General features: G+C 47.0%; 1 protein-coding gene and 1 long non-coding RNA gene across 2 annotated transcripts in view; one reads left to right on the forward strand and one right to left on the reverse strand.

Moving 5' to 3' along the window:
* Positions 1-4,839: 4,839 nt before the first annotated feature.
* Positions 4,840-27,383, reverse strand: part of LOC142069398 (antigen WC1.1-like) — a 72,228-nt gene continuing 49,684 nt past the window's right edge. The window contains exons 7-17 of the mRNA XM_075120307.1: positions 25,005-25,319; positions 23,829-24,143; positions 21,626-21,688; positions 21,225-21,539; positions 20,796-20,831; positions 19,052-19,189; positions 10,271-10,366; positions 9,191-9,274; positions 8,033-8,122; positions 5,852-6,004; positions 4,840-5,272 (exon numbers count right to left, since the gene is read on the reverse strand). Coding sequence (XP_074976408.1) covers positions 5,148-5,272; positions 5,852-6,004; positions 8,033-8,122; positions 9,191-9,274; positions 10,271-10,366; positions 19,052-19,189; positions 20,796-20,831; positions 21,225-21,539; positions 21,626-21,688; positions 23,829-24,143; positions 25,005-25,319 — 1,730 coding nt within the window. The 3' untranslated portion in view covers positions 4,840-5,147. The remainder of the gene's footprint in view (positions 5,273-5,851; positions 6,005-8,032; positions 8,123-9,190; positions 9,275-10,270; positions 10,367-19,051; positions 19,190-20,795; positions 20,832-21,224; positions 21,540-21,625; positions 21,689-23,828; positions 24,144-25,004; positions 25,320-27,383) is intronic.
* LOC125623300 (uncharacterized) lies at positions 19,316-27,226 on the forward strand. Its single transcript, XR_007352961.2, has 3 exons — positions 19,316-19,800; positions 21,826-21,961; positions 23,666-27,226. It is a non-coding gene; the product is annotated as an uncharacterized LOC125623300 (long non-coding RNA).

The following is a 27,383-nucleotide window of genomic DNA, read 5'->3' on the forward strand; positions in this document are numbered from 1 at the left end:
ACCCACCTGCACCCCTCACACCGAATGGAAGCTGCCCCAGGTAAGCGCTCCCCACCCCAACTTCCTGCCCCAACCCTGAGCCCCCTCCCTCATTCTAGCTCCTGTTCAGACCCTGCACCCCAAACCGCAGCCTTCTCCTACACTCCTGCACCCCCAGCCCTGTGCTCGGTGCACCCCCACCCTCAGCTTGGTGCAGAGGAAGATGAAGAAAATGGGCTAGAACCAGGGTGAAGGTAGGTACCCACTCTGTGCAGTTTACCCCCGGCCCCTCTCCAGCTCCAAGGACCAACCCTAGCTCCCATCCCACTTTGCTTTTACCCTCAGCCCCTGCTTTCCTCCAGTCAACAGGGACTAATCCTCCCTGCATGCCCTGCTGTGCTCATATTGCCCTGGCCCCTGCCTTGCTCCAGCTGGGGACCAATCCTTCCCCCCGACACACCATGCCCAACTGTCAGGGTGGATAAAAATCAATTACTTTAAAAAAAATCAAATAATCAGATTTTTTAAATTTAAAGTGGATTTTTGAGGGAAAAAATACCTAAAGCTAGTTTTAATTAAGGTACACTACATCTCATCATGGAATAAGGATTATAAATTTTAATTAATAGAGTCATAGACTATCAGGGTTGGAAAGGACCTCAGGAAGTCATCTAGTCCAACCTGCTGCTCAAAGCAGCACCAATCCCCAATTTTTGCCCCAGAACCCTGAATGGCCTTCTCAAGGATTAAACTCACAACCCTGGGTTTAGCAGGCTAATGCTCAAACCACTGAGCTATCCCTCCCCCCATAATTCTATAGTATGAGACAATATATTCATGTAATGTTTAAGAAAAGTTTTGTAAATGAGTTCTAATAGTTCATGGATTAGGGACCCAATCTTATGGGGTTCCACAGGCTTCTGTATAGATTATTTAGGTTAATTTTTCTATCTGCTCAATGGGACTCAGTGCTCAGCTTAGAAGATACCATCAGAGATGCTGAGTTTTGCACTTCTCAAACTGTGGATTTGTGTCTCCAGAGAGAACATGCTTGTTAACAGCAAAAATGTTTTAAATAAATACATAAATAATATATAGAGGTGAGAAATAACAGACCTCAACTCTACTGTCCCTCTGCAAATTTGTGTACACAGGGTCAACCCCTTACCTCTCTTTAAAAGTGAAAAGTTTCAAAAAGTTCAATGAAAAGAAGATTGTTGGGGGCGGAATAGATCTGGACAAGCAAAAGAAGTCTGGAGATAAAGATGAGAAGTGAGGGACATCTGCCTTTTTGTTAAACTATTATGTTTCTTGTTGAAGAAAAATATCCAGAATACTTACTTAACGTTGTTGTTTTAGTTAAATAAAACAATTTAAATATCTGTCTGGTGATGTTCTCCTCCTAATACAACCTGGCAAGAAAATCCTCCAAATATTAATGATTAACCTGTTGAATTGGAGATAGTTCACCTCCCAATAACTTCATAAATATCTGCTTCAGTTACCTTTGGGAAATGACATACCAAACACTCATTCGTTTTGTAATATACCTGTAAAACTAATCTGAAAAGTTTTCAAAATAAATCACAGTTTAAAAATGTATAGTGTGTACCTTCTAAAAATGAAACCTACATCTATCTCTGAGTTGTGAAGAATATGTACTAAGGTTATAACAACCAACAAGAAAGCACTTTTATGTAGAAAACCATGATTAAATTGAGTCTTGCTGACTCGTGATTTAAATCAAATCCATCCTCCCCGCTGTGCTCTTGCCTCTGGCCTCTTCATTCCCCAGGGGGGCCCACAAATATGTTTGGGGCCGGGCCCACAAAAAGTTAATCCAGTCCTGGGTCAGTTGCTAGATATTGTAGAACTCAGCCAGGATGCTTATTTACCTCTGTATGTTTTTGCTTCCAGTACATCCCCTTTCTGTTACCCTCAGGGAGTGGACATGATCATACTGTAACCAAAACCCAGTAGGGCTGTTTTAATCTCCTGCAGACTTCTGCCATTTCCTTGCTCTTTCATTAGTGACACTGCTACAGTTGTCTGACTATTTTGGTGGAAGGGTGTTGTACGGTTCCCTGGATTGTTGGAAGTGGGTGGATCTGGCTATGTTATCTCACATCAGAGATTCATATTTGACTTTCACAGCTTAGAAGGGACCATTATGATCATCTCATCTGAGCTCCTGAATAACACACATTTCACACAGGAATTCCTACATCAAGCCCATAGTTTTGGTTGACCTAAAGCGTATCTTTTCGAAAGAGAACCAGGACAGATAGTTGCATTTTTTCCTATTGGAATATTTTTCCATCAGAAAATGCTGATTCCACAAAATCAAAACATTCTGTCAGAAGTATAGATTTCCTGAACATTTCTGAGAGGAAATTATTAAAAAGTTTCATTTTGACTTTATCTTTTTGACTTTCAAATTGTACCATAGCACCCACACATCGCATCCACAGTCACATCCACATGCCCAACACAATCCTTTACCACACATCATTCACACCCCACCCAGCACATATACAACGTACAACTCCAGCGCATCACTCCCCGCCATAATATACACACCATCACATGTAATACCCAACCACCACACACTCTGTACAAATCACATAACACACCACCACCACTGGATACCATCACACACAGCCACGATGTGCCACACCCACAATGCACCATGCAACATAAGAGTCAAAATGGTACAAAGATGCCTTCTTTAAACAAAGGTGAGCAAATCTAACCTTATCTAAACAAAGCATTTCAACCTTCGCTTAGACTATCATGTTTCATGGAAGGTCTCAGTCCTTATCTTCAAGCCACTTAGGCCCAGATCTGTAGAAGTATTTAAGCTCCATTAAAATCAATGGACATTAGGGGGTTTAAATGTCTCTGAGGATCTGAGCCTTTAGCATTTGGGCCTTTGACAAATGAAAGATTCCTTCCCATTCCAGGACTGCATTGATCAGCGCTGTCCCTCAGGCACAGTGGAGCTGTCGCCAGCCAGGGGAAGCTCATTTGTTCAGGAGACAGTTTTCCTGGTGGTTGATCTGAGACTCTGGACCCAACTCCCACAGGATCACAAAATCACCTGAGCCCTCTTTCTGTTCCACTTGAAAGTGAGCTTCTGAAATCTGCCTTCAGTAGCATAAGCTCATAGCATGTCATAAAATAAACCTCCATAAGAATCCACATGCACTTTTTCCCTAGGGGGAAGGATGGAGAACAACCCACACGGGATGAAAGAAAATCATGTCACTTCATGCATCTCTATACGATGCTCTGATGCCACAGTGAAGGGCATAGTATCAGAATTTGTAGGGCAGAGAAGAGATTAGGGGCCTCTTGTCACTGTCTAGTCATGTGTGTGTGTGCTCATTAAGATACCTGTAAATAACCTCCCATTTATCCTCCTGGATTTCAGAGGAAAGTCTGGAGTCTGGATTGGGGGTTAGGGCCCTCTCTGGAGTTAGGAATATTTTGTTGCTGGCTTTCTCACTGTTACCGCAACCCTGATAGAGCATTCACTTTCAGTGCAGTGCCCCATCCTAGAGCCTGCGATACCTGAGAAGTGATATTTTAGCATTACTACTTTTTGGTGATTCAGTTGTGAAGTTGCACTCCATAATGTTTTATGGAAATATGCTTATGAGTTTAAATATAATGTAACTGGAATATGCTTTATGCAAAAGGTCTCTTGTAAAGTATCATTACAAAGCTATATAAAATATATTTATCCAATCTGTATGCATAAATCATCATTGTATCTGAAGCTAGAAATATGAAGTATAACTCTGAGGCCCTATTGTAACTATGCAAAGTGTGGGCCATTAATGATGGTTTAGAATCTTGATGGCTCCCATTGACTAGGACAATTGGTTGTAAATGGTTTATTTACCTGCAAGTGTTCCTGGGAGCCAGCCAAGGAAGAATGGAGGCTGGGGTCTCACAGGACATGTGAGCATGTCACCTGACACTGGAATCCATCTTAAATCTGGTATTTTTCCATTTAGAAGGAGGGGTGGGGACCCAGAGAGACAAAAGATTCCAGCCTTGTGCCAAAGCTATAAAAGGGGCTGGAACAAAACAAAGGAGGCTGCCAGTCATGAGAACACCCCTGCTTTCCACCTAAAATGTCTCCTGGAACGAACAAGTCTGTACCAGGGGAAAGGATTGGGCCAGACTAGGAAGGAGTCTAGTTTGTGAAAGAAGCTTATTAGCATATCTCTGAGGGTGAGATTTTACCTGTAATCGGTTTCTTAATGGATTAGGCTTGGACTTGTGTGTTTTTGCTTTATTGTGCTTGGTAACTTACTTTGTTCTGTCTGTCATTACTTGAAACCACTGAAATCCTACTTTTTGTTCTTAATAAAATCACTTTTCTTTATTATTGAACCCAGAGTAAGTGATTAATACCTGGAGGAACAAACAACTGTGCATATCTCTCGATCAATGATATAGAGGGTGAACAATTTATGAGTTTACCCTGTATAAGCTTTATACAGAGTAACATGGATTTATTTGGGGTTTGGATCCCATTGGAAGCTGGGTGTCTGGGTGCTGGAGATAGGAGACCTGCTGAGCAGTTTTTGGTCAAAGTCTGCAGCTTTGGGGGCGTGGACCAGACCTGAGTCTGTATTGTAGCAGGCTAGCGTGTCTGGCTCAACTAGGCAGGGTGCTGGAGTCCCAAACTGGCAGGGAAAACGGGCTCAGAGGTAGTCTCAGCACGTCAGGTGACAGTCCCAAGGGGGTCTCTGTGACCGAACCCGTCACTTCAGTCTCCATCTCTCTCACTGCTGGTCCACATGGAGCCACCCAACACACCTCATGAGAGAAACATCAGCCCAGGGACAGATCTTCAAAAAGGGTTTAATAAGAAAAAGCAAAAATTCACAATGAAGAAGTGTTAGGGACAAAAAAGCAGGGAAGTTCCAGACTGTCTGATCAATGGGAAATTAGAGGAGAAATCACAGCCCCTGTCTCAGTCAGACTTATTTCTTGCATCTAAACAAAACTGAAATCAAAAAGCTAATTGAAGCAGTTCCCAGGCAGGGACTGTCTCCAATACCCCGTTGGGTCAATGAGCATTTGGGACAGGAAGAATCTAACCATACAGCATTTACATCCTCACAGGATATTTGATCTGAACCCAGCCATTCTTATATTGATGTCCCAGAGATGCCATCATCAATGTCATCATAACCCGGGTCATGAGGAGGTGGGGACAGGGCTTCCCTCTCAGCCCCAGAGGCCCCTTCACTTCTTAGCGAGTGCAGATTCCAGCCTGAAAATAGCAAGCAAGTCACATTACAGTCAACATATTCATTCTCCACCCATGTGCACTCACGTAATGGATGGGCAACATACAGCATGGGCTGTGAATCAGCCCCAACCCACAGTTCCTCTTAGTGGGCCTCTGACATGTTTAAACCATGATTTCTCTCTCTGTTCTTCAAAGAAAACATGTGGGAGCGGATTCTTCTCTTCTGAGACCTCCCTGGTGCAGGAGAAGTGTGGGGATGGCAGTGAGCTGGTGACAACTCCCTGATAGGCCACTGGGAGCTGCTGTAACTCCTGACAGCTGATATAGTCCCTAAGGGACCACACGCCAGCAGTCCCACTGAAGTCAGAGAGAGTATTCATGTGAGTAGACTGACAGATGGGATCTAGTATTTGTAGGATCAGGGACCTTATCTAGGAAATCTCCTCTCTGTCTTGAATTCAATCCATTTAACTCTGTTTAGCAGAAGTCAGGGAGGGGACACAGCTGAGAGTTCACCAATAACTGTATTTCAGTGCAGTGACAGTGACCTCTAGTGGCCAGTAAAGGCTCTTCCCGGTGACTTCTCCACACTCCACTCACCTGTCCGTGAATCCCTGTTCCTGACACTTTCCCCATGGGCCCCCGTGACTTCCTGGGCACTCGGTCCAGAACCAGGGTCATCTTCAGGGTCAGAAATTTCTCTGGCATCATCATAACCGTCCCCTGGGTCATCTCCAGGCAGGGCAGGGACCTCTGAAATAATGATGGGAATTAATGGTAATGAGAAGAGGCTTTCCACTGAATAGAGAAATAAGCTACATGCCAGGTGTGGCAAAGGAGGGACTTGTGTGTATTATTTCTTATGAATGCCACATACACCTCAGTTTAGCTGTTTGATATTATCCTGCCAGACTGCACAGGGAAAAACAAAGGAGGCCATTGGAGGGGAAGCAAACAGGAAACATAAAAATAACAAAGACGTGGCTCCTTAAGGCAACAATGAGGGAAGCTGTTAATTGTGGAATGCCCTTGTCAAGGTTCCTTCCCCACTCTGAACTCTAGGGTACAGATGTGGGGACCTGCATGAAAACCTCCTAAGCTTACTTTTACCAGCTTAGGTTAAAACTTCCCCAAGGTACAAATTAATTTTACCCTTTGCCCTTGGAATTTCCACTGCCACCACCAAACTTTAACTGGGTTTACTGGGAAACGTAGTTTGGACATGTCTTTCCCCCCAAAAATCCTCCCAACCCTTGCACCCCACTTCCTGGGGAAGGTTTGGTAAAAATCCTCACCAATTTGCATAGGTGACCACAGACCCAAACCCTTGGATCTTAGAACAATGAAAAAGCATTCAGTTTCCTTACAAGAAGACTTTTAATAGAAGTAAAAAGAAAAGAATCACCGCTGTAAAATCAGGATGGTAGATACCTTACAGGGTAATTCGGTTCAAAACATAGAGAATCCCTCTAGGCAAAACCTTAAGTTACAAAGAAGACACACAGACAGGAATAGTCATTCTATTCAGCACAATTCTTTTCTCAGCCATTTAAAGAAATCATAATCTAACACATACCTAGCTAGATTACTTACTAAAAGTTCTAAGACTCCATTCCTGTTCTATCCCCGACAAAAGCATCACCCAGACAGACACAGACCCTTTGTTTTTTCTCCCTCCTCCCAGCTTTTGAAAGTATCTTGTCTCCTCATTGGTCATTTTGGTCAGGTGCCAGCGAGGTTACCTTTAGCTTCTTAACCCTTTACAGATGAGAGGATTTTTCCTCTGGCCAGGAGGGATTTTAAAGGGGTTTACCCTTCCCTTTATATTTATGACAGCCCTTGTCATAAATTTAAAGGGAAGAGTAATCACCTTTCTGTATTCAGTGCTATAAAATCCCTCCTGGACAGAGGCAAAGTCCTTTTACCTGTAAAGGGTTAAGAAGCTCAGGTAACCTGGCTGGCACCTGACCCAAAATGACCAATGAGGGGACAAGATACTTTCAAATCTGGACCGGGGGGGAAAAGGCTTTTGTCTGTCTGTGTGATACCTTTCCCGGGAACAGATCAAGGATGCAAGCTCTCTAACTCCTGTAAAGTTAGTTACTAATCTAGCTAGAAAATGTGTTGGGTTTTCTTTGGTTTGGCTTGAGGAAATGTTTATTCTTGTTTTTGTGTCTTTTTGTAACTTAAGGTTTTGCAAAAAGGGATTCTCTGTGTTTTGAATCTGACTGTCTGTAAGATTATCTTCCACTCTGATCTTACAGAGTTGTTCTCTTATCTTTTTTTGTTCTTCTAATAAAGTTCTGGGTTTCTTTTAAGAATCTGATTGGGGATTTTGGGTCTTAAAAATCCAAGGCTGGTTTGTGCTCATCTTGTTTATTCTCAAGCGTCCCCGGGAAAGGGGGTGTAAGGGCTTGGAGGGATATTTTGGGAAATAGGAACTCCAAGTGGTCCTTTCCCTGGTCTTTGTCTAAATCACTTGGTGGTGGCAGCATACTGTTCAAGGACAAGATGAAATTGGTGCCTTGGGAAAGCTTTTAACCTAAGCTGGTAAAAATAAGCTTAGGGGGTCTTTCATGTGGGTCCCCACATCTGTACCCTAGAGTTCAGAGTGGGGAGGGAAACCTGACAGCCCTTCGCTGGCTCCAGCCAGGCTACTTTGGGTTAATTCTTCCCAGCCCTGAGCTCAGGATCAAAGGGCAGACTAGGGAATGAAGGGGGTGGAGCAGCAGTAGCTAAGGGGTAATGTGGCTTCCAGGAGGCAGATTCATCATTGCTCACCTCGGCTGTCTGGAGTCTGGAGGACATTCCTCAAGGCAGGCTCCTCCACATTATCGTAATCCAACTGAGACCCCCCTGGGGAAGCTCCCTCTGGAACAGCAAACATTACGGTCAGCTTCCCCTGAACACACCCATTTCCCCAGCAGGTTTTAGTTCCCCATTAAAGGCCTGTTGTTTTCGAGTTTGGGCTTTTCATCATAGAGTCTGCAGGGGAAGTAACAGGGTGACCCAGGGGAAAAGGGAGAGTCATGGACATTCTCTCAAACAATAATTGTGCCACCTTTATTTCCTCAAAAATAACTAAGGCCCAGCCCTGCCCCACAGCATCCAATATCAACTTTGTCATGTCCTTCAATGAGATCAGGATCTATGCTGGTATTGAGCTAACCCTGGACCTATTTCATAGATTCATAGATATTAAGGTCAGAAGGGACCATTATGATCATCTAGTCTGACCGCCTGCACAATGCAGGCCACAGAATCTCACCCACCCACTCCTGCAATAAACCTCTCACCTATGTCTGAGCTATTGAAGTCCTCAAATCGTGGTTTAAAGACTTCAAGGAGCACAGAATCCTCCAGCAAGTGACCAGTGCCCCATGCTGCAGAGGAAGGCGAAAAAACCTCCAGGGCCTCTTCCAATCTGACCTGAAGGAAAATTCCTTCCCGACCCCAAATATGGTGATCAGCTGAACCCTGAGCATATGGGCAAGATTCACCAGTCAGATACCCAGGAAAGAATTCTCTGTAGTAACTCAGATCCCACCTCATCTAACATCCCATCACAGGCTGTTGGGCGATAGTAGCTGCCAAACCAGAGCTGACCATTGTGAATTCAACTGAACTCTATTAAGGCATGGTTTAAAGTCCTTACATTATATGGGCTGGATCGTGAATTCGGCTATATGCTCCTGTTGAGGAGGCAGGGGGCTAAGGTCATGGGGCATAGATCGGGGTTGTACAGTGACACGTGTAAGCTGTGGAAGTCAGATTCTTTCATACAGTGTGAATATTTCTCTGCCCGGTTCCCTGCAGCTCCTCCCCTGCGAGAGAGCACACTCAACCACACACAGAAAGGGTCAGGATTTGTTCACATTTCCATCAAGAGCTGGACAGAAATCTTGTGTGTGTCTCTGTGTCCACCCCCATCCTTGTTACCTTGCTCTGATCCAGGATCATTTTTCCCCTCGCTGTCCCCGGTGTAATACTGCAGCTTTGTCACTGAGTCATCTGAATAGGAAACTGGAGAAAGGGTAAATGGGATGTTATCACAGTGAGAGCAGCGAAACTGGCTGATGGGCAATGCATCTGCGTCCTGGAGCAAGATTTATGGTCTCACTATATTGCTTCTTCAAGAGAAGATGCTGAATTCACAGCAACTGAGTGGTGAGAGGCTGACACAGACTTTCTAAGCTAAATATCAGTTTTTTTGTAGTAAATGAGGCTTTGGGTGGATAATTCAGACTGGGAAGATGCTGGGAACAGCCATATTGACCTCATGAGGTGAGGCAGGAACTGAATGAGCCTTTTACCATGGGACCCCCTCCTGTGGGTTTCATTCAAATCCTTCTCATGAACTGGGGAGCCTGTTTTGAGTCACACTCAGGGTGTAAGAATCTCTTTAGAGAGGAATGTTTATCTTCTCCTCCTGAATGTTGCTGCTTCATGGCCTGATCCAGCAGAAAATTATGGCTGAGGCTGCTGGTCCAGATCTCCTCAGCAACAGACATGACTTCCATTTTGTTCTGGAAGATACTCCCCCTCCCCCGCCTTTTTGACAGATAAGGCCACACCCCTCCTATGATCAGAGTCTGTGACCAACCCCCACCATTACCAGAGAGGAGAATGTGGATCTCAGAAGTAGCCTCAGGGAGAAGCACTGACCATGCTCAGAGTGCCCCACAATGTGCTAAACTGAGAGCAGCATCTTCCCCCCTGATTGACATTCAGTCAAAATGACGAGAACAGTCACTTTCCTGACCCAAAACTAATTACCCCCTATGGCTGCAGGATGTACAGATGGGCCTGACTGTCCTCAGAATGGGGCTAGCAGAGTCTGCTAGGGAGGAAACTCATTCATCTCAGTCCAGTAACTGGCTGGTCTCTTCACAGACCCAGCATCTGCAGCCATCCAGGACTCACAGGCTTGAAGGCTGCAGAGATTTAGCTCTAAGTCAGAGCTTTAGAAGGCAGAGTGCATTAGAGACTTTCTCCCTGTTAGGAATGACACACACAGACCTGAGCGATCAAACATTTCCTGCTTCTTTCTCATCAGGTTATAATCGATCTCCTCGTACACGGCCTCAGAGAAAGGGTCCAAGGATCTTCTGGAGCCTGAAAACAAAGGGCAGGGTTTGCACAGGCTCAGAGAAGCTAGGGATGGGAAACACTATGAGATCATCCAGCCCCTGCCCCCCGACTCCAGTGCAGGACTGGTTCCTACAGCACATTCCCACTGCTCTCTCCAGTTTAGATTTCAGCATCCCAGGTGATGGGGACCATGTCCCTGTCATGTTTGTTCTATTGACTATTTCACGGTTATTAAGTTTATCTTGATATTCAACTTTAATGGTCCCTTCATAAATGTATCCTATTACTCCTACTACCACCCAAAATCGTTCCTCTCCTATCCTGGTGCTCACACCTATGGGCAAAACAGTACTTGTATATGTACTGCCTAGAGACTGTGTGGGGAATAATTAGCTAATATCTGTGCAGTGCTTTAAAAATGGAAAGTACTATCTACATATTTTTTAGGTGACGAATTTGAGGAACTGTCCCAGATTGAGGTGTCATGAGAAGAAGTTTTGGAACAAATTGATGAACTAAACAGTAATAGGTCACCAGGACCAGATGGTATTCACCCCAGAGCTCTGAAGGAACTCAAATGTGAAATTGCAGAACTCCTCAGCTCTCGTCCCCTAAAGCCCCTACTCTACTTGCGCTATATTGATGACATCTTCATCATCTGGACCCATGGAAAAGAAGCCCTTGAGGAATTCCACCATGATTTCAACAATTTCCATCCCACCACCAACCTCAGCCTGGTCCAGTCCACACAAGAGATCCACTTCCTGGACACTACAGTGCTAATAAACAATGGTCACATAAACACCACCCTATACCGGAAACCTACTGACCGCTATTCCTACCTGCATGCCTCCAGCTTTCACCCTGACCACACCACACGATCCATCGTCTACAGCCAAGCTCTGCGATACAACCGCATTTGCTCCAACCCCTCAGACAGAGACAAACACCTACAAGATCTCTGTCAAGCTTTCTTACAACTACAATACCCACCTGTGGAAGTAAAGAAACAGATTGATAGAGCCAGAAGAGTTCCCAGAAGTTACCTACTACAGGACAGGCCTAACAAAGAAAATAACAGAACACCACTAGCCGTCACCTTCAGCCCCCAACTAAAACCCCTCCAACGCATTATTAAGGATCTACAACCTATCCTAAAGGATGACCCAACACTCTCACAAATCTTGGGAGACAGGCCAGTCCTTGCCTACAGACAGCCCCGCAACCTGAAGCAAATACTCACCAACAACCACATACCACACAACAGAACCACTAACCCAGGAACTTATCCTTGCAACAAAGCCCGTTGCCAATTGTGCCCACATATCTATTCAGGGGACACCATCACAGGGCCTAATAACATCAGCCACACTATCAGAGGCTCGTTCACCTGCACATCCACCAATGTGATATATGCCATCATGTGCCAGCAATGCCCCTCTGCCATTTACATTGGTCAAACTGGACAGTCTCTACGTAAAAGAATAAATGGACACAAATCAGATGTCAAGAATTATAACATTCATAAACCAGTCGGAGAACACTTCAATCTCTCTGGTCACGCAATCACAGACATGAAGGTCGCTATCTTAAAACAAAAAAACTTCAAATCCAGACTCCAGTGAGAAACTGCTGAATTGGAATTCATTTGCAAATTGGATACTATTAATTTAGGCTTAAATAGAGACTGGGAGTGGCTAAGTCATTATGCCTATTTCCCCTTGTTTTTTCCTACCCCCCGCCCCCAGATGTTCTGGTTTAACTTGGATTTAAACTTGGAGAGTGGTCAGTTTGGATGAGCTATTACCAGCAGGAGAGTGAGTTTGTGTGTGTGGTTTTTGGGAGGGGGGTGAGGGGGTGAGAGAACCTGGATTTGTGCAGGAAATGGCCCAACTTGATTATCATGCACATTGTGTAAAGAGTTGTCACTTTGGATGGGCTATCACCAGCAGGAGAGTGAATTTGTATGGGGGGGTGGAGGGTGAGAAAACCTGGACTTGTGCAGGAAATGGCCCAACCTGATGATCACTTTAGATAAGCTATTACCAGCAGGACAGTGGGGTGGGAGGAGGTATTGTTTCATATTCTCTGTGTGTATATAAAGTCTGCTGCAGTTTCCACGGTATGCATCCAATGAAGTGAGCTGTAGCTCACGAAAGCTCATGCTCAAATAAATTGGTTAGTCTCTAAGGTGCCACAAGTACTCCTTTTCTTTTAACTGTAGTCTGTGACCTATCATTTAAATCAGTTTCTGTACCAGAAGACTTGAGAATAGCTAATGTGATGCAAATTTTTTAAAAAGGCTCAAGAAGTGATCCCAGTAATTACAGGCCAGTAACCCAAACTACAGAACCAAGCAAATTCGTTTAAACTACCGTAAAAAATAGAATGATCAAACACATAGATGAACATGATTTGTTCGGGAAGAGTCAACATGGTTGTTGTCAAGGGAAATCCTGCCTCACCAATCCTCTAGGATTCTCTGAGGGGGTCAACAAGCATGTGGACGAGGGGGAGCCAGTGGATATAGTGTACTTAGATTTTCAGAAAGCCTTTGACAAGGTCCCTCACCAAAGGCTCTTAAGAGAAGTAATCTGTCATGGGATAAGGGGGAAGGTCCTCTCATGGATCAGTGACTGAGTAAAAGATAGGGAAAAAAGGAGAAGAAATAAAGGGTCAGTTTTCAGAACAGAGAGAGGTAAATAGTGGTGACTCCCAGGGGTCTGTACTGGGACCAGAGCTGATCAACATATTCATAAATGCTCTGGAAAAAGGGGTAAACAGGGAGGTGGCAAAATTTGCTGATGATAAAAAACTAGTCAAGGTAGTTAAATCCAAAGCAGACTGCAAAGAATACACTGGGGTCTCACAAAACTGCGTGACTGAGCAACACAATGGCAGATGAAATTCAATGTTGATAAATGCAACATCTTGAATACTGCGTGTAGATGTGGTCACCCCATCTCAAAAAAGATGTATTGAAATTGGAAAAGGTTCAGAAAAGGGCAACAAAAATGGTTAGGGGTATGGAACAGCTACCGTATGAGGAGAGATTAATAAAACTGGGACTTTTCAGCTTGGAAAAGAGATGATTAAGGAGGGATATGAAACTATAAAATCGTGACTGGTGTGGAGAAAGTGAATAAGGAAGTGTTATTTACTCCTTCTCATAACACAAGAACTGGGGGTCACCAAATGAAATTAATAGGCAGCAGGGTCAAAACAAACAAAAGGAAGTATTTCTTCACACAACACACAGTCAATGCCTGTGGAACTCTTTCCCAGAGGATGTTGTGAAGGACAAGAGTATAACAGGGTTCAAAAAAGAACTAGATAAATTCATGGAGGATAGGTCCAGCAATAGCTATTAGCCAGGACGGGCAGGGATGGTGTCCTTAGCCTCTGTTTGCCAGAAGCTGGGAATGGGCGACAGGAGATGTATCACTTGATGATTACCTGTTCTGTTCATTCCCTCTGAAGCGCCTGGCATTGGCCACTGTCGGAAGACAGGATACCGGGCTAGATGGACTTTTGGTCTGACCCACGATGGCCGTTCTTATGTTCTTATATAAGGGTAAATCTACACTGCAATCTGGAGGAGTGATTGAAGCACGCATAAACACATCTGAGCTGGCTTTGAGCTAGCTAGCCACGTAGCTGTGTCAGCACACGCAGCAGCACAGGCTAACCTGCCGTGTACAGCCTCGCCTAGGAGCCTGGGTGCACGCTCCAGTGGCTAGCACACGTCACAGCCATGCTGACGCAACTACACTGCTGTTGTTATGCCAGCTAGCTTTCACCGAGCTAGGTAAAAGCTAGCTTGGGTATTTCTACATGTGCTGCAATCACACCTCTCACTGCAGTGTAGATATGCCCTAAATGCCTCGTAGAACTGTCTGATCTCTTTGGCTATTACCACCCAAGCTCTTTTGCAGCATTTCTCCTTCCTCGTACCCTCCCTCCTGCTGTATCTCTCTATTCCGGATCTTTCCCTCACATGGATTTTCTTGTACTTTTCTAAATGGAATCTCAACGTGTTATTTTTCTAAGAATACTTGAAGTCTCTTTGTATTATTTTCTCCAGTGAGGCGGAGTGACCTCCCTCCCCACTTTAGAGTGAGGGACCACTACACTCCCTCTGGTGGGTGGAGCCAAACCTGCCCTGACCCTGTCGCTGGAATTACTAGGGCAGGACAGGAAGTATAAAGGGAGGGTCTTGCATCTCATTGGAGTGGGAGCTAGGGAAGGAGACAGAAGTCCCCAGCCTGCTGCAGAATTCTGGAGCTCGATCTGCACCGGGCAGCATCCTGTCCCCAAAGAAGACCGACCCTGGAGAGAAATTGCCGGCACTGCCATCGGCCAAGTACCCTGACGAGACGAAGGACCCGGGCACTATGGAACCCCTCAACCAGACGCTGGAAGGAAGTAGCCCAAGGAAACTGCACTTTGATCCCGTTACACTGTCAAAACCCGAGTCAACATGTTTTAGCTGGATCCCTGCTGACCCAGTGGCGGAACAGTCCGCCAGTGTTTGGGCCCAGGGCTGGGACGCAGTGGAGTAGGGTGCGCCAAGGTCCCCCCATCCCCTGCTGCCAACCCCATCCCTGGGGTGGCAGCCTACCCACGTTAGGCCAAGAGGTCTGCTGTCTGCCAGAGCCAGGTCATCAAAACTGTCTGTTTGGTGCTCTGCCCTGCCTGAGGGCCTGAATCCCTAGATTGTTTGGTGCTCCCTGCTCTTCCCCACCCAAGGAGCCAGAGCCCCAGACTGTGTCTTTGCTGGCTGCCTTTGCCAAGAGGCTTAGGCAAAGCCTGCTTCCCACTCTGCCCTGCCCAGAGGGCCACATCTTCCCTTATCAACCATGAACTGCTGGCTGTCCCAGCCAGGATGCTGTGGACTAAAGACTGTTTATACTCCACCCCGCCTAGAACGCCAGGGTTCTAGACTCTTGATTGGCGGCAGCTCTGACAGGACGCTGCCAACTCTAGACTTCTTACAGATCGGCCCAGCAAGTGGAACCCGAGCCTGAGTGCTGCTGCCTGACACAGTGAGAGGGTGTGGCCTCCCTCTCCACTTGAGAGCAAGGGACCACTGCATTTCCCCTTTGTATTATTTCTCTGTCATCCCCACTAGTTTCAACTCCTCCCAATGTATTGTCATCTGCAAGTGTCACTGCTGTGCTATTCATTTCCATGGCCAGATCATAGCTGAAGATATTAGAATCACAGAATCATAGAATATCAGGGTTGGAAGGGACCTCAGGAGGTCATCTAGTCCAACCCCCTGCTCAAAGCAGGACCAATCCCCAATTAAATCATCCCAGCCAGGGCTTTGTCAAGCCTGACCTTAAAATCTTCTAAGGAAGGAGATTCTACCACCTCCCTAGGTAATGCATTCCAGTGTTTCACCACCCTCCTAGTGAAAAGGTTTTTCCTAATATCCAACCTAACATATCATATTAGATATGATAGGACTTAAGATGGTCCCTGGATCCCCCACCTAGCTTTCCCTGACATGTACACCTTGTGCAGGTTACAGGGCTGCTACTAGCAGGCCAGACTTCTGTACCAGACACGCACTGGCTACAGAGCTTTCGTGCAAGAGAGGTACACACCAGATGTTTTCACCGTAAGCTACCATAATACTCCGACAAGTATGGCTGAAGTTAGTTTAAACAAGGTATATTACACACAGTGTCACCTAGTGGCTGAATAGTATAATACAGTTTAGCCTTCCACTACGTCTCCCCCTTTGAGTTCTACATTCCTACCATTTACAACATTTAAGTTATCATGGTATCTTTACAGTTTAGCACAGATCAGTCTATTAAGTGTCTCTTGTTAGTATATAGGTCTGTCTCTTAGCCTTGGATAAAATTTTGGGTTTGACTTTTGATACTTTTATATCCTCCTTACGAATATGTATGAGCAAAGAATGAAAACACTGTGTGTTGCTTCCAGATGGTGTTTATAGCACAATGAAAAGAAATAAGGAAAATAGTTAAAGTGTTGCTCGGTATGGTGGGAGTTTAATATACAAGTGTACACTTGAAGACTGCCTCAACCCTTATCTCAAGGCAAGGTCAAGCAACCACATGGGAGGGGTAAGGGGGGTGGTGGGCAAACATAAGAAACACTAAAAAGCCAGAGAAAAGGTGTCCCTGGCTGAAACATAATCTTACTCCTTACCCCACCCGTAGGGTACAAAAGAAGTGGTACCAAAGTCCCCATACTACGATCCTCCAAAACAGAACATGACCATAAATTGTAAGGGGTGGGACCAAGGGATATAATTAAACCTGCTAAGAAAAAGAAGGTAGGAAAAAGGACAGGAAAAACTCTGTGGCATACAGAGCTATGGATATGCTTGCCTGATTAACCCCACTAAACATTGCACTGCCTGCACCTGGACTATGGTCTTCTGCTTTCTGTTTGCGTGATAAGAACCAAGAGAGGGGTGAGGGAAAAAGCCCTAACATCTCTCAGTGGTACTAGTTTTCTAATTACCCAACCCAAACACGTAACAACTTGGTCATCTGGCTTTCCATCAGTAGCAATGACTGCCTGAGGCCTGTTTGGAATCTCTGAGTTTTCTTCCTCTTGTTCTCCATCTGCCATCTGTAGAGTTTGCTCTGTTGATTGTTCTTTCTGAGGTACACTGTATGCTCCAGCATTTTATCTTGAGTTTATTTGTACTGGGTCTCCTTTCAAATATCCCTCTTTCAAGTTCTTCCGCTTTTCTCATGACGCCCATCATGGCTGCCACACTGAGGTGGAGAACGCTGTTGGTCTTTGATCCTTTGATCACATGCACTCTGAATGAGAAGTTTTTCTCTTTGAAAGAGATTTCTGTGGTGAACTGTCCCATGCAATTCAGAATGCCTCCAGTGTTAGTCAGAGCTCTGGCAGGTAACTTCATCTCTGGGAGGGGTTGAAGGTGATTGTAAGGCCCTTCTGAGATGACTGTTACATCTGCTCCTAAATCAATTTTAAAGTCAATAGTGTTTCTCTGAATGATCAGTTTCACTCTCCAGGCAGGCTCTGTATCTTCACACAGGATAGATCCAAGAAACAATAGCTCTTGATTGTCTGGAATATGAATCAATTCCCTGACTGCGTTCATGTGGCAAACAACTGCAAAAAGTCCATGTTTCGTGCATTTAATATATCCTGAATGTTTGAGTGGAATTTGTTCCTCTTAGCCAGGGAGTTCTCCCTCTTTACTTCACCAATTTCATGGTATTAACTTGTTTCATTCAGGCTGCGTTTGTTAACAGCTTCCAAGTTAGTTTCTCATTTTTCAAGTTTGGCAAGTTGCTCTGGGTTTTGCTGTCTCATGAGCTCAGATTGCTTTGCCGTTTGAATAGCAGTGTGTAGGGTGAAGTCTGTTTTGAATTGTAGGTCCTGTGAAGGATTTTTTTCTGTTAACCCAATAACCAGCCTCTCTCTGAAATTTTCATGTTTGCAGTTCCTGAATTACAGTTTTCAGCCAAGGCATGCAGAGCTCTTATAAACTATTGAGCATTTTCCCCTAGTCCTTCAATTCTCTGGTGAAAACATGCCCTTTCATAAACCACATTTCTCTGAGGGTACAGTAGAACCTCAGAATTACAAACACCTTGGAATGGAGGTTGTTCATAACTCTGAAACATTCATAACTCGGGACAAAATGTTACGGTTGTATTTTCAAAAGTTTACAACTGCACATTGACTTAATACACCTTTGAAACTTTACTATGCAGAAGAAAAATGCTGCTTTTAACCATCTTAATTTAAATGAAACAAACACAGAAACAGTTTCTTTACCTTGTCAAATCTTTTTTCAACCTTTCCCTTTAATTTTTTTAGTTATTTACATTTAAGACACTTCTGTACTGTATTTTCTTTCTTTCTTTTTCTTTTTTTTTTTTTTTTGGTGTCTGGTGCTGCCTGGTTGCATACGTCCAGTTCCAAATGAGGTGTGTGGTTCACTGGTCAGTTCTGTAACTTTGAGGTTCCAGTGTATAAAGGACGCATCAAACAAAGCCAGAAACCTTTCATAGTCATCTTTGTGCCTGTCTTCAGGAAAATCAAAGGATTGAAAGAAATGCTCTGCTTGCTTCCAAACAACACAAAGTAATCACCATACCTGTATAGCTTCAGTTTCTTATGGAGTTTTGTAGCAATCTGAAATCTTGCAAAATGCTGCTTCTAGTCTGTCAGTTGTGAAGGTTTGTCAAAGCTGAAGTTCTCTGGTCAACGAAGAGGGAGATGTTGATGAAATCCTGCAACCTGTGTTGCTTTTTTTCCCCCTGTCTGCATCCTTCATTGCTCCTCCTTCTGTCTGCAACTTCTGTTGCTCTCTTCCTTCTGTTTTTCTTCTCCTCTGGCACTGCTTAACTTGGGGCACCATGTCACATACACTTTGGACATGGTAGGTGGCAAGGCTGCTGCTATAAGCAGGTCAGGCTTCTGTACCAGACATGGACTGGCTACAGAGCTTCCTTTCCGGAGAGATACTCAACAGATGTGTTCACAATAAGATCCCTTAATGCTCTGCCAGGCATGGCTGAGGTTAGCGAATGTAAGTTGTTACATGCAACACCACTTCATGGCTGAACAGTATAATACAATTTAACCTTCCACTACACTGCCAACGCCCCACCCCCCTTAGGCACAGCTCCGCCTGCTATTTCAGAGGCATTTCACACAGTGACACCAAGCAGGACCCACCTCTGCGCTCTGCCCTGGCACTTCGCACCTGCGCCCCCAGGATGATTAAGACCAGGCAGAGCAGGGCTCCCAGGACAATGCAGATGACCACGGGCACCGTGATTCTTCCACTGTCGGTCGGAGGGCGGCGCGGGGGAGCTGGAAGGAAATGAACATGGAAGAGGGAGGGATTATCCTGTGAGAGTCCGGGGGGCCCAGGGATCTCCCCAGTCACTCATTGCACGGCAGCAGGGTAAGGGGCTGGGACACAGTCTGTGTGCCATGGGGGCAGCTCACAGGCTGCTGTTTAAATCATGGGCCCTGCCCTGTCAGCTGGAGTCAGCAGACAGGAATCCTCTGGCTCAGCACAGCCTGCAGCTCCCACCCAGGTGTCATTCGCCCCTAGATTTCACAGGCCATGTGTAAGGGGACTGTTGGCTCCTTACTGAAACTCGGTGGGGGTGTTTCGGTTGGCTAGCTCCCAGGACCAGAAGGAAGGGGAAGGATTGATAGGAAAGCAGGACCCTGAGACTGACAGTCCCCAGGAACAATGGGGAGAGGCCAATGCCCCAAGTCAGCCTGACTGACAGGGCGGGCTGGCTAATCAGGGAGTCAGGAGGACAAGGTGGGTCCTGTCCTCCCTGTGAGCTGGATTGCCTGGGTCAGACAGAGTGGGGCCGAGCTACGGAGAGAGCAGGGGCCTGAGCTGAGCTGCGGAGCAGAGCCGCGCCAGATCCAGAGAGAACCAGAGCAGCAGCCCGGGGGAGCAGGTCAGTGCTGGGAGCAGAGTCACAGGAGACCTGTGCTGGGAGCAGAGCTGCAGCAACCAGATCCGGAGGGGCCGGAAAAAGCATCCCAGGGAGCTGGAGGCAGAGCAGCAGCAGCGCTGAGGCAGAGGGGAGCAGGAGCAGGAGCAGGAGCTGGAGCAGTCTGAAGCCAGGCGCGGTGAGGAGCTGAGGAGAGCGAGGGGGACCATGGGCAGCGGGCCCAGAGCAGGGAGACGCCCCCAGCCAAGAGGCCTGGCAGGCCAGACTTGGAGGGGGATCGTAACCCCGACTGGGCGGGGGCGATGCTGGGAAGAAGGGTCCTGCCACCTTCAGCCTGAAGGTGTGTGACCACCCCCAGAGCAAGTGTCCGACCCGCAGTATCCCTGCAGCACAGCCAGGGCCTGGACAGGAGGCCTGGGACGTGTGAGGAACAGACTGAACTTCCCTTACAGTCCAGAGACGCTGGTTGTGACGTCCCCGTGCCACAGAGCAGGGTGATGTGTTTTCCTTTAACCTTTCCCACTTTTTCCTTATTTTTTTAAATCGATTGCTGTTTAATACACTGTATTTCCTTTGAACTGCATGTAATGATCAGTGGGTCAGGGAAGCATCCAGTGCAGAGAGAGCACCTGGGAGTGGGGACACCTTAGCCCCTGCCGTAAGTGACCACAGCAGGGTTGGGGGTTGACCCCCCAGGAATCCTGGGCCCAGCCTTGTCGGGGTTACGAGGACTCTGCCAGACAGGAGCGTGGAAGGGGAGCCCTTGATGTCAGGCAGGCCTCTGGGTAAAGGAAGAGGGAGCGAGGACTCAGATCCCTTTGCTAGCCCATTTCACTGGGGTAGTGTATAAGCCAGGAAAGTTCCCCACAACAGCGGGACCATTCCCCTGTTTACTCATGGAAAGGAGCTCCTGTCCTTAGGCTACAGCTTGCAGCTCATCCTCTGTGACCCAGCTCCACGTAAATTTTAACTCTTGATGGGAGCGGGGGATGTTTTACCTGTTCTACTCAGTGATGCTTTCGTCTCTGTCACACCTGCAAAGGGAAAGGGAGGAGAGTTGGAGTTTGGAGCGAGGGGGAGGTGATGTGCTTGTCACTGGGTAGCGTCCCCCTCAGATCTCCAGACATCACTTCTACAAACTCCCTCAGAGCAGCACAGGATCTGTATGTTAGTGATTTAGGGCCCACGTCCCCCTATGCTGACTAGTAACAAACCAGTACACTGGGGTTTGTGATGGACGCAGGGGTTGTGTGTGCTGATGTCTAAGCCAATATGGTCCCACAAAGCTTCCACCCCACAGCATCCATGATGCTTCTGCACACAGAAGATGGGAGGGCCTGGCCTGTGACCAAGGGCGGGCGGGTACTTGGACCCATCTTCTTTCCAGAAAATTACAGCATGTAGCAGAAACATCTCCTATCACTCACCTGAGCAATTCACTGCAACATCTTCCTTGTGACCACAGTTGCTCTCACCCCAGGGCTTGGCAGGACAGTCCCAGAGAGATGACTCTGTCCCTCTGCAATTCAACGTCTCCACCCAGATGGGACCAGTCCCCTCACCGAATGCAGCCTCGCCTGGGACTGGTACAGCAGATCCACAGCCCAGTTGTTTACACACAACGTTAGCATCCGCCATATCCCAGGAGTCATCACAAACTGTTCCCCAGAAGCCACGGTACCAAACCTCCACTCTCCCCGAGCATCTGTCCTCTCCTCCCACGACGCGTAACTTCTCCTGATCTGGAAATGCAGAAACCTCACATGTTACTGGGGCAGCTGGGAAAGTCCTTCGGGACCAAGAGTGAGACAGTGAGAAGCAGAAATACCTGTGCAGCTTGTCGAGTTCGGGCAGTCGGCAAACAGGGTCTGGGGTGGTTTCTCTCTTTCTCCTATGCAGAGAAAATGATTAAGTGAACGGACCGAGAAGAGTGTATGATGTAGGAGAGAGTAGGGCTTATCTGTGTATTAAACCCCTAAATTTCAGCAATTTTATAAACTTAAATCTAAAATCTATTTTGTTTCATAGCTAATGGATTTGTTCCTCAGTGAATTCTCTGGATGTTGAAATCTTTATTCAGCTCGCTGCTGGTGTGTGCGCGTTTGTGGGTATCTGAGTCTGTTCCATCCACCCTGTGTACAGCTGCTCTTGACCCTGTTTGAAGGTAAACAGATCTGTCAGCTGAAACACACCCACATTATTGTGAGGATCCAGAGACAAGAAATGGTGGTATTAGAATTGAGGACTGTACCTATTGGGTTATGGGAAGTGGGCACCCAGTGCAGCCCTGAAAGTGTTGGAAAAGCCCTGCAGAGGGCTGGGGCTGGGGAAGAGAGTAAAACCCCAGCTGACTGGGGGAAATGGTGGCAGCTGTGGACCACGCCCCAATCAGGACCCAGCTGGCTCTATAAAGGCTGTGAGCCAGAAGCCAAGGTTGACCACTCTCTTGCTCTGAGATGGAGAGACCTGAATAGAGGCCCTAGTTTGGAGCAGGCCTGGGGAAAGGCCAAGGGAGCCGGGGAGCTCCAGCCTAGGAAAGCCCCAGACTGCGAGCCTGATAAGCTCTATTAGGTACAGGGGTTGCAGGGGCAGCCACGGGTAGGCAGAGGCAGCTGGTACAAACCCAAACTTGCTGGTGATGAGTGGCTCATCCTGCAGTCTGCCCCAGGGAGCAGGAACTAGCTGGTGACTAGCAGGAGCCTATGACTGAGGTGAGGTAGGGATAGTGGGTGGGGGGGGTTCCCCTGGGAGGGGGAGACCCAGAACTGTGGGGTACTGCCAGGGGGCAGCACCCAGTGAAAGGGGCTCCAAGGTCCTGGGAGGGAAATGGGAGCCAGCAGCAAGGCGAGACACCGGCCTGAAGAGGGCGCTCTGGCGGCTGGAACGCTAAATCCCAAGGACAACCAGCAGCAGGCGCAGCTGGTGAGTCAGTGCCCCGGTTACAAGGATGAAATGAGACTTTAGATCTGAAACAGACTCTCACCTACATGCACAGACCCACCTTTTGGGAATTCTGATCCTGACCCAAATTTCACAGCCTGGGTGTCAGGAAGCAGGGGCTGCAGCGGAGCTAGTCTCTAGGCAACTTAATGAGCGCCGCTGGACTGTATCAGGCTGCCTGACTGGTCATACTGCCTGATTGGTCAGCAGTCCAGCTCTTGAGTCCAGCAGCCACACCAGCATTCAGCAACTGCTCAGAGCATTTCCCACAGCTAAGATCTCATTTTCCTGTCTTGTTCAGTCTTGCTTTTACCTTTACTCCAGACTTACCCCTTGCCTTGCTCCTGGTAACCTGGTCCTGACCCTGAGCTCTGATTTCTGCCTCTGGCTCTGACCCTTGGCTCCAATTTCTGGCTACCAGCTCCTGCTCTAACCACTGGATATGACTCCTGCTCCAACCACTCAGCATGACCACTCACGTCCTGTTCACTGACCTTGGGCCCATCTCTGATTGTTCATCCCAAAAGTACAGCCACAGAGATTCCCAAATGATGCTCGCTAATGGGAGGCATTTGCAGTGGTGCTGGAACAATTTTTATAGTTGGGGTGCTGAAAGTCAGTGGTTCCCAAACTTTTTACCTTGCCCCTTCTTACCCTGTCTGTGCTCCATCTCCCCGAGTTGAGGCCAGGACTGGGCTGTGGATCGGGGTAAGGTGACTCAGGCTGGGACCACACCTTGCGGGGCTAGCAGCGGGACCCCGTGTCTGGGACCAGCAGTGGAGCATGGGGCCGGCAGCCGGGACCTCTGCAAACTGATTAACCCCTTGCACCCCAAGTTCCCGTGCCTATGGGCATTTGTAGGCTCTCACTAGGTGATTGCACCATGTAACACACAGCTTGTTTGAATAACTCCCATTTTGTTTTCCAGGTGCTATATTGAGAATTGACAATGAAAATATGTCTGTCACTACTGTGAATGTAAAACTGTCTCTACTGAAAAGTAAATACATTCAAAATTTCTATCACACCCTTTCAATGAGTAAAAGATGGAGTGGGTGTGTGCATGTGTGTGCACAGAGTTTCAGAATTACCACTGCAAGAAATATGGGTCTCTTCTGCTCGGTTAGCACAGGACTGCTGTTTCCATATGCCTGATGGGCACTGCCAAAGTGACCTGTGCTGCTCACTGCATGCAACATGGTCCAGCCACGTGGGACCAGAACCTGCTCCATATGCAAAGTCTCTTGCAACCTGCCCTCCATCTCCACAGTTCAGCTGTTTGCAGACAATTGCTGGGGTGACTCCAGACATCTGATTGGAGCAAACACTGCCCCACGTCCCATTGTAGAAAACCTCCAGCCGCCCAGCACAATCACTGTCGCTCACCAGCCTCAAATCCATGAATTCTAGAAGGAAGTGCACAAAAAGGGAATTTAAATCGTCTGATTCTGAAATGAACTGGGGTGAAGAGTGAAATCCCAGCGATTGCTCAACCCAAAAGTATAGCCACATCATTCTGCAGGAACAAGTGCAGAGAGAATCACTCTAAGAATGAGAGACTCTCCTGGACACCATGGACTATTAGAAATACAGTGGTCACCTCTGAAAAGTCACCAGTTCCCAGCAGTTACACACACAGACACCTGCAATACAGCAGTGACTGCCCTGCCAACACTAGAGAAATGCTGCGATATCTCCAATACTCCTGGGTGGGAACCGATGGGAAATGGTGACTTTCTAATCATGACCCCAGTTGGTAGGTAGAAGAGTAGAGTGACCATATTTTCTCAAAGGGAAAACGGAAAACCCCACGGGGGGCCCAACCCCCAAACCTCCCTTCCTCTCCCCCTCACAGGTGGGGCCAGCCTGAGACCTACCCTACCTCCCACCTACACAGGGACAGCCTGAGGTTCCCCTATCCCCTCAGCACGTGGGCCAGCCTGAGCCCCCCTGCCACCCAGCCTCACTCTGCTAGGGGGCGCATCCCACTTTTTTGGCAAAACTGTGTATGTGTCCAATTTGCTCTTCCCAACTCGTGATCCGTTGGCAAGAGGAAACGAGAGAAATGCCCAGTTTTGCCAAAACAGTCGGGACGGCCAGGGCAGGCTTAAAAAAGAGAGTGTCCTGGCCAAAACGCACTGTATGGGCACCCTATAGAAAAGACAGTGAGGGAGAGGCTCTATCATCCTCAGCTCTCTCCTCAAATGTCTGCCCCCTCCAGTAAATCCCCTGGTAACCAGGCTCACGTGAGCATTCCCAGACCAGACCTGAGCAGAGAACTCCTGCGTCCTCCTTGTGTCTGCAGTTGTGCTGACCCCAGCCCCTGGAAGGACAGTCCGAAAGATCGGATTCGTTTCCAGAGCAGTTCACATCATCCAGCCAGATCTGCCCGGATCCTTCCCCGTAATGAGCACAGACAGTTGCATTGATGGCGCGTCCACATCCCAGTTGTTTGCAAACGACATTGGAGTCTGACAGATCCCAGGAATCATCACAGACTGTCCCCCAGCTGCCATTGTAATACATCTCCACTCTTCCAGCACAGCGACCTGCCCCATTCACCAGTCTGATCCGCCCGCTTCCTGCAGGGATAGATCCCAGCTGTTAATATGCAATATGATGATTATTAAATAGCTTCCATGCAAATCAATGATGATGCTACAATGGCTGAGATATTGAAATGCTTTTTAAAATCTGTCTTTAACAAGAAACACAGAAACGGAGAAAAGCTGAGTAAGGAAATGAGGAATACTTCTTACAGAGCACTATTGATAAACAGCATGTGAGTGTAAGGGCCTAATTCTGAATTCCTTACTCATCGGAGTAATCCTTAAGGGACTTGTCACATGGGTCAGAGCTATTTGTGAGACTAAGGGTTAGCGGAAAGAGCCCTTACTCAAAATCTTGAATATTCTCAAACAACTCTTAAAGGATAAGCATCAAGGTGTTCAAGGAATTATTAGGCAATTAATTTACCCAGAACCAAATATTCTTTTCAATTGTTACAGAATGGGGAGGGGGTGACACTGGCTGACCAGGTCATGCTAGAGTGTAGTTAGATCCGTTCACTTGTGTAGATTAAAGTAATGGTTAGATGTATACGTGTGTATTCAGATGTTTAAGCTTTATGAAAACTAGTGGAATGTTATGGGTATTGTTTTTGCGTGTCTATTGCTGTCATAATGTAATGCCAAACATTTACATGATAAATACACTTGTAGCTAAATAACACATCAAATAAATTTTGTGAAATGCTAAGGATTTAAGGACTTTAACAGAAAATGCTAATTTCAAAGGAAATAGCCATTATGAATAAGGTCTGAGGTCAAAAATCTAAGTGCATTTCTCACTCCCTGTCATCAAAGGAAAAGCCCACCTGGGTAGATTGTGAGCTTGTTTTCTTATGTTCTTATGTGAGAAGAAGATATAAATATGGATTCAAAGAAAGATCCTGTATCTCTGGACTGTTTGGATTCTAACAGAGAAGAATAACTGAATGAGAAGACAGAGATCCCCAGGGTTATTCTGGGTAGCCCTGTGTGATGGGGTGAGCTCCCCACACCAGCCTTGTAAGAGCTGGGTTGGGCCAGGTGGGCCCAATCAGCTAATTATGCTGCAAAGGGTGGAGGTTTAGGCCGGAGTCAGCTGGTTAGAGAGAGTCTCACCTATTCAGGAACAGGTGGGACCTATAAAGCCAGGAAGGTGGCTCCGGGTTGGGGCTGTTGGGAACGACTGCAGTAAGGTAGACAGCGGTCATGCCCTGGGAAGAGGGAGGAGTGTTTGGGGGCTGCAGGGAGACAGTCTGTAGTTATTCCCTGGGAGGAGGATTCTTGGGGCTGGCACACCCAGAGTGAGGAGGGGAACCAGAGTATAGGAAGCAGCCATAGAATCATAGAAGATTAGGGTTGGAGGCCATCTAGTCCAACACCCTGCTCAAAGCAGGACCAACCGCAACTAAATCAGTCCAGGGAAGGAGCAGTGTGGGCAGAGGGAGGAAGCCCAGAACTGCTGAGCTGTCCCTGGACTGGATCCCAGAAAAGAGGGCAGGCCTGGGTTCCCCTACTAGCCACTGAGGGAGTGGCACCAGGGCAGTGAATGGGAAGACAGCCTAGGACTGTTGATGGACTGAATCCCGTCAGGGGAAACACTGACCTAGCTGGAGGGCTAAGTGACAAAGAGGATGCTGCGGGTCCTGGAGCAAGAGGCGCTGCAGACCAGAGTGAGAGTGATGGTGTGCAAACTGTGGATGGGCGTTGGCCTCGACAGCTAATCCCCAGAGTGACCAGGAGGAGATGCCAGACCGGCAGTGAGTGGAGTACCTCATGACACCGTGTAAAAGACTTTGGGGAAACTGACAGTTTATTACATCACTGCCACCATTTGGAGTTACAAACTGATTTCCCTGTTGTTATATTTTACCTGCTATAGCCTCTCAATAACCCTCCTTCTTTCTTCTTAGCTAATAAACCTTTAGTTATTTACTATAGAACTGGCTGCCAGCGTTCTCTTTGGAGGAAGTTCTGGGTGACTGGCTGGTCCCTTGGGACTGGGAGAAACTTGGTGTGGTGTGATGTTAAGATTAAGTGACATTTTATCACAACTTCCAGTTTGTCTGGGTGGCAGGTTAGGCGGTCTGTGACTCCACA

This window comes from Caretta caretta, chromosome 1 (genome assembly GCF_965140235.1).
Source record: "Caretta caretta isolate rCarCar2 chromosome 1, rCarCar1.hap1, whole genome shotgun sequence".
In the NCBI taxonomy this organism is placed as follows: Eukaryota; Metazoa; Chordata; order Testudines; family Cheloniidae; genus Caretta; species Caretta caretta.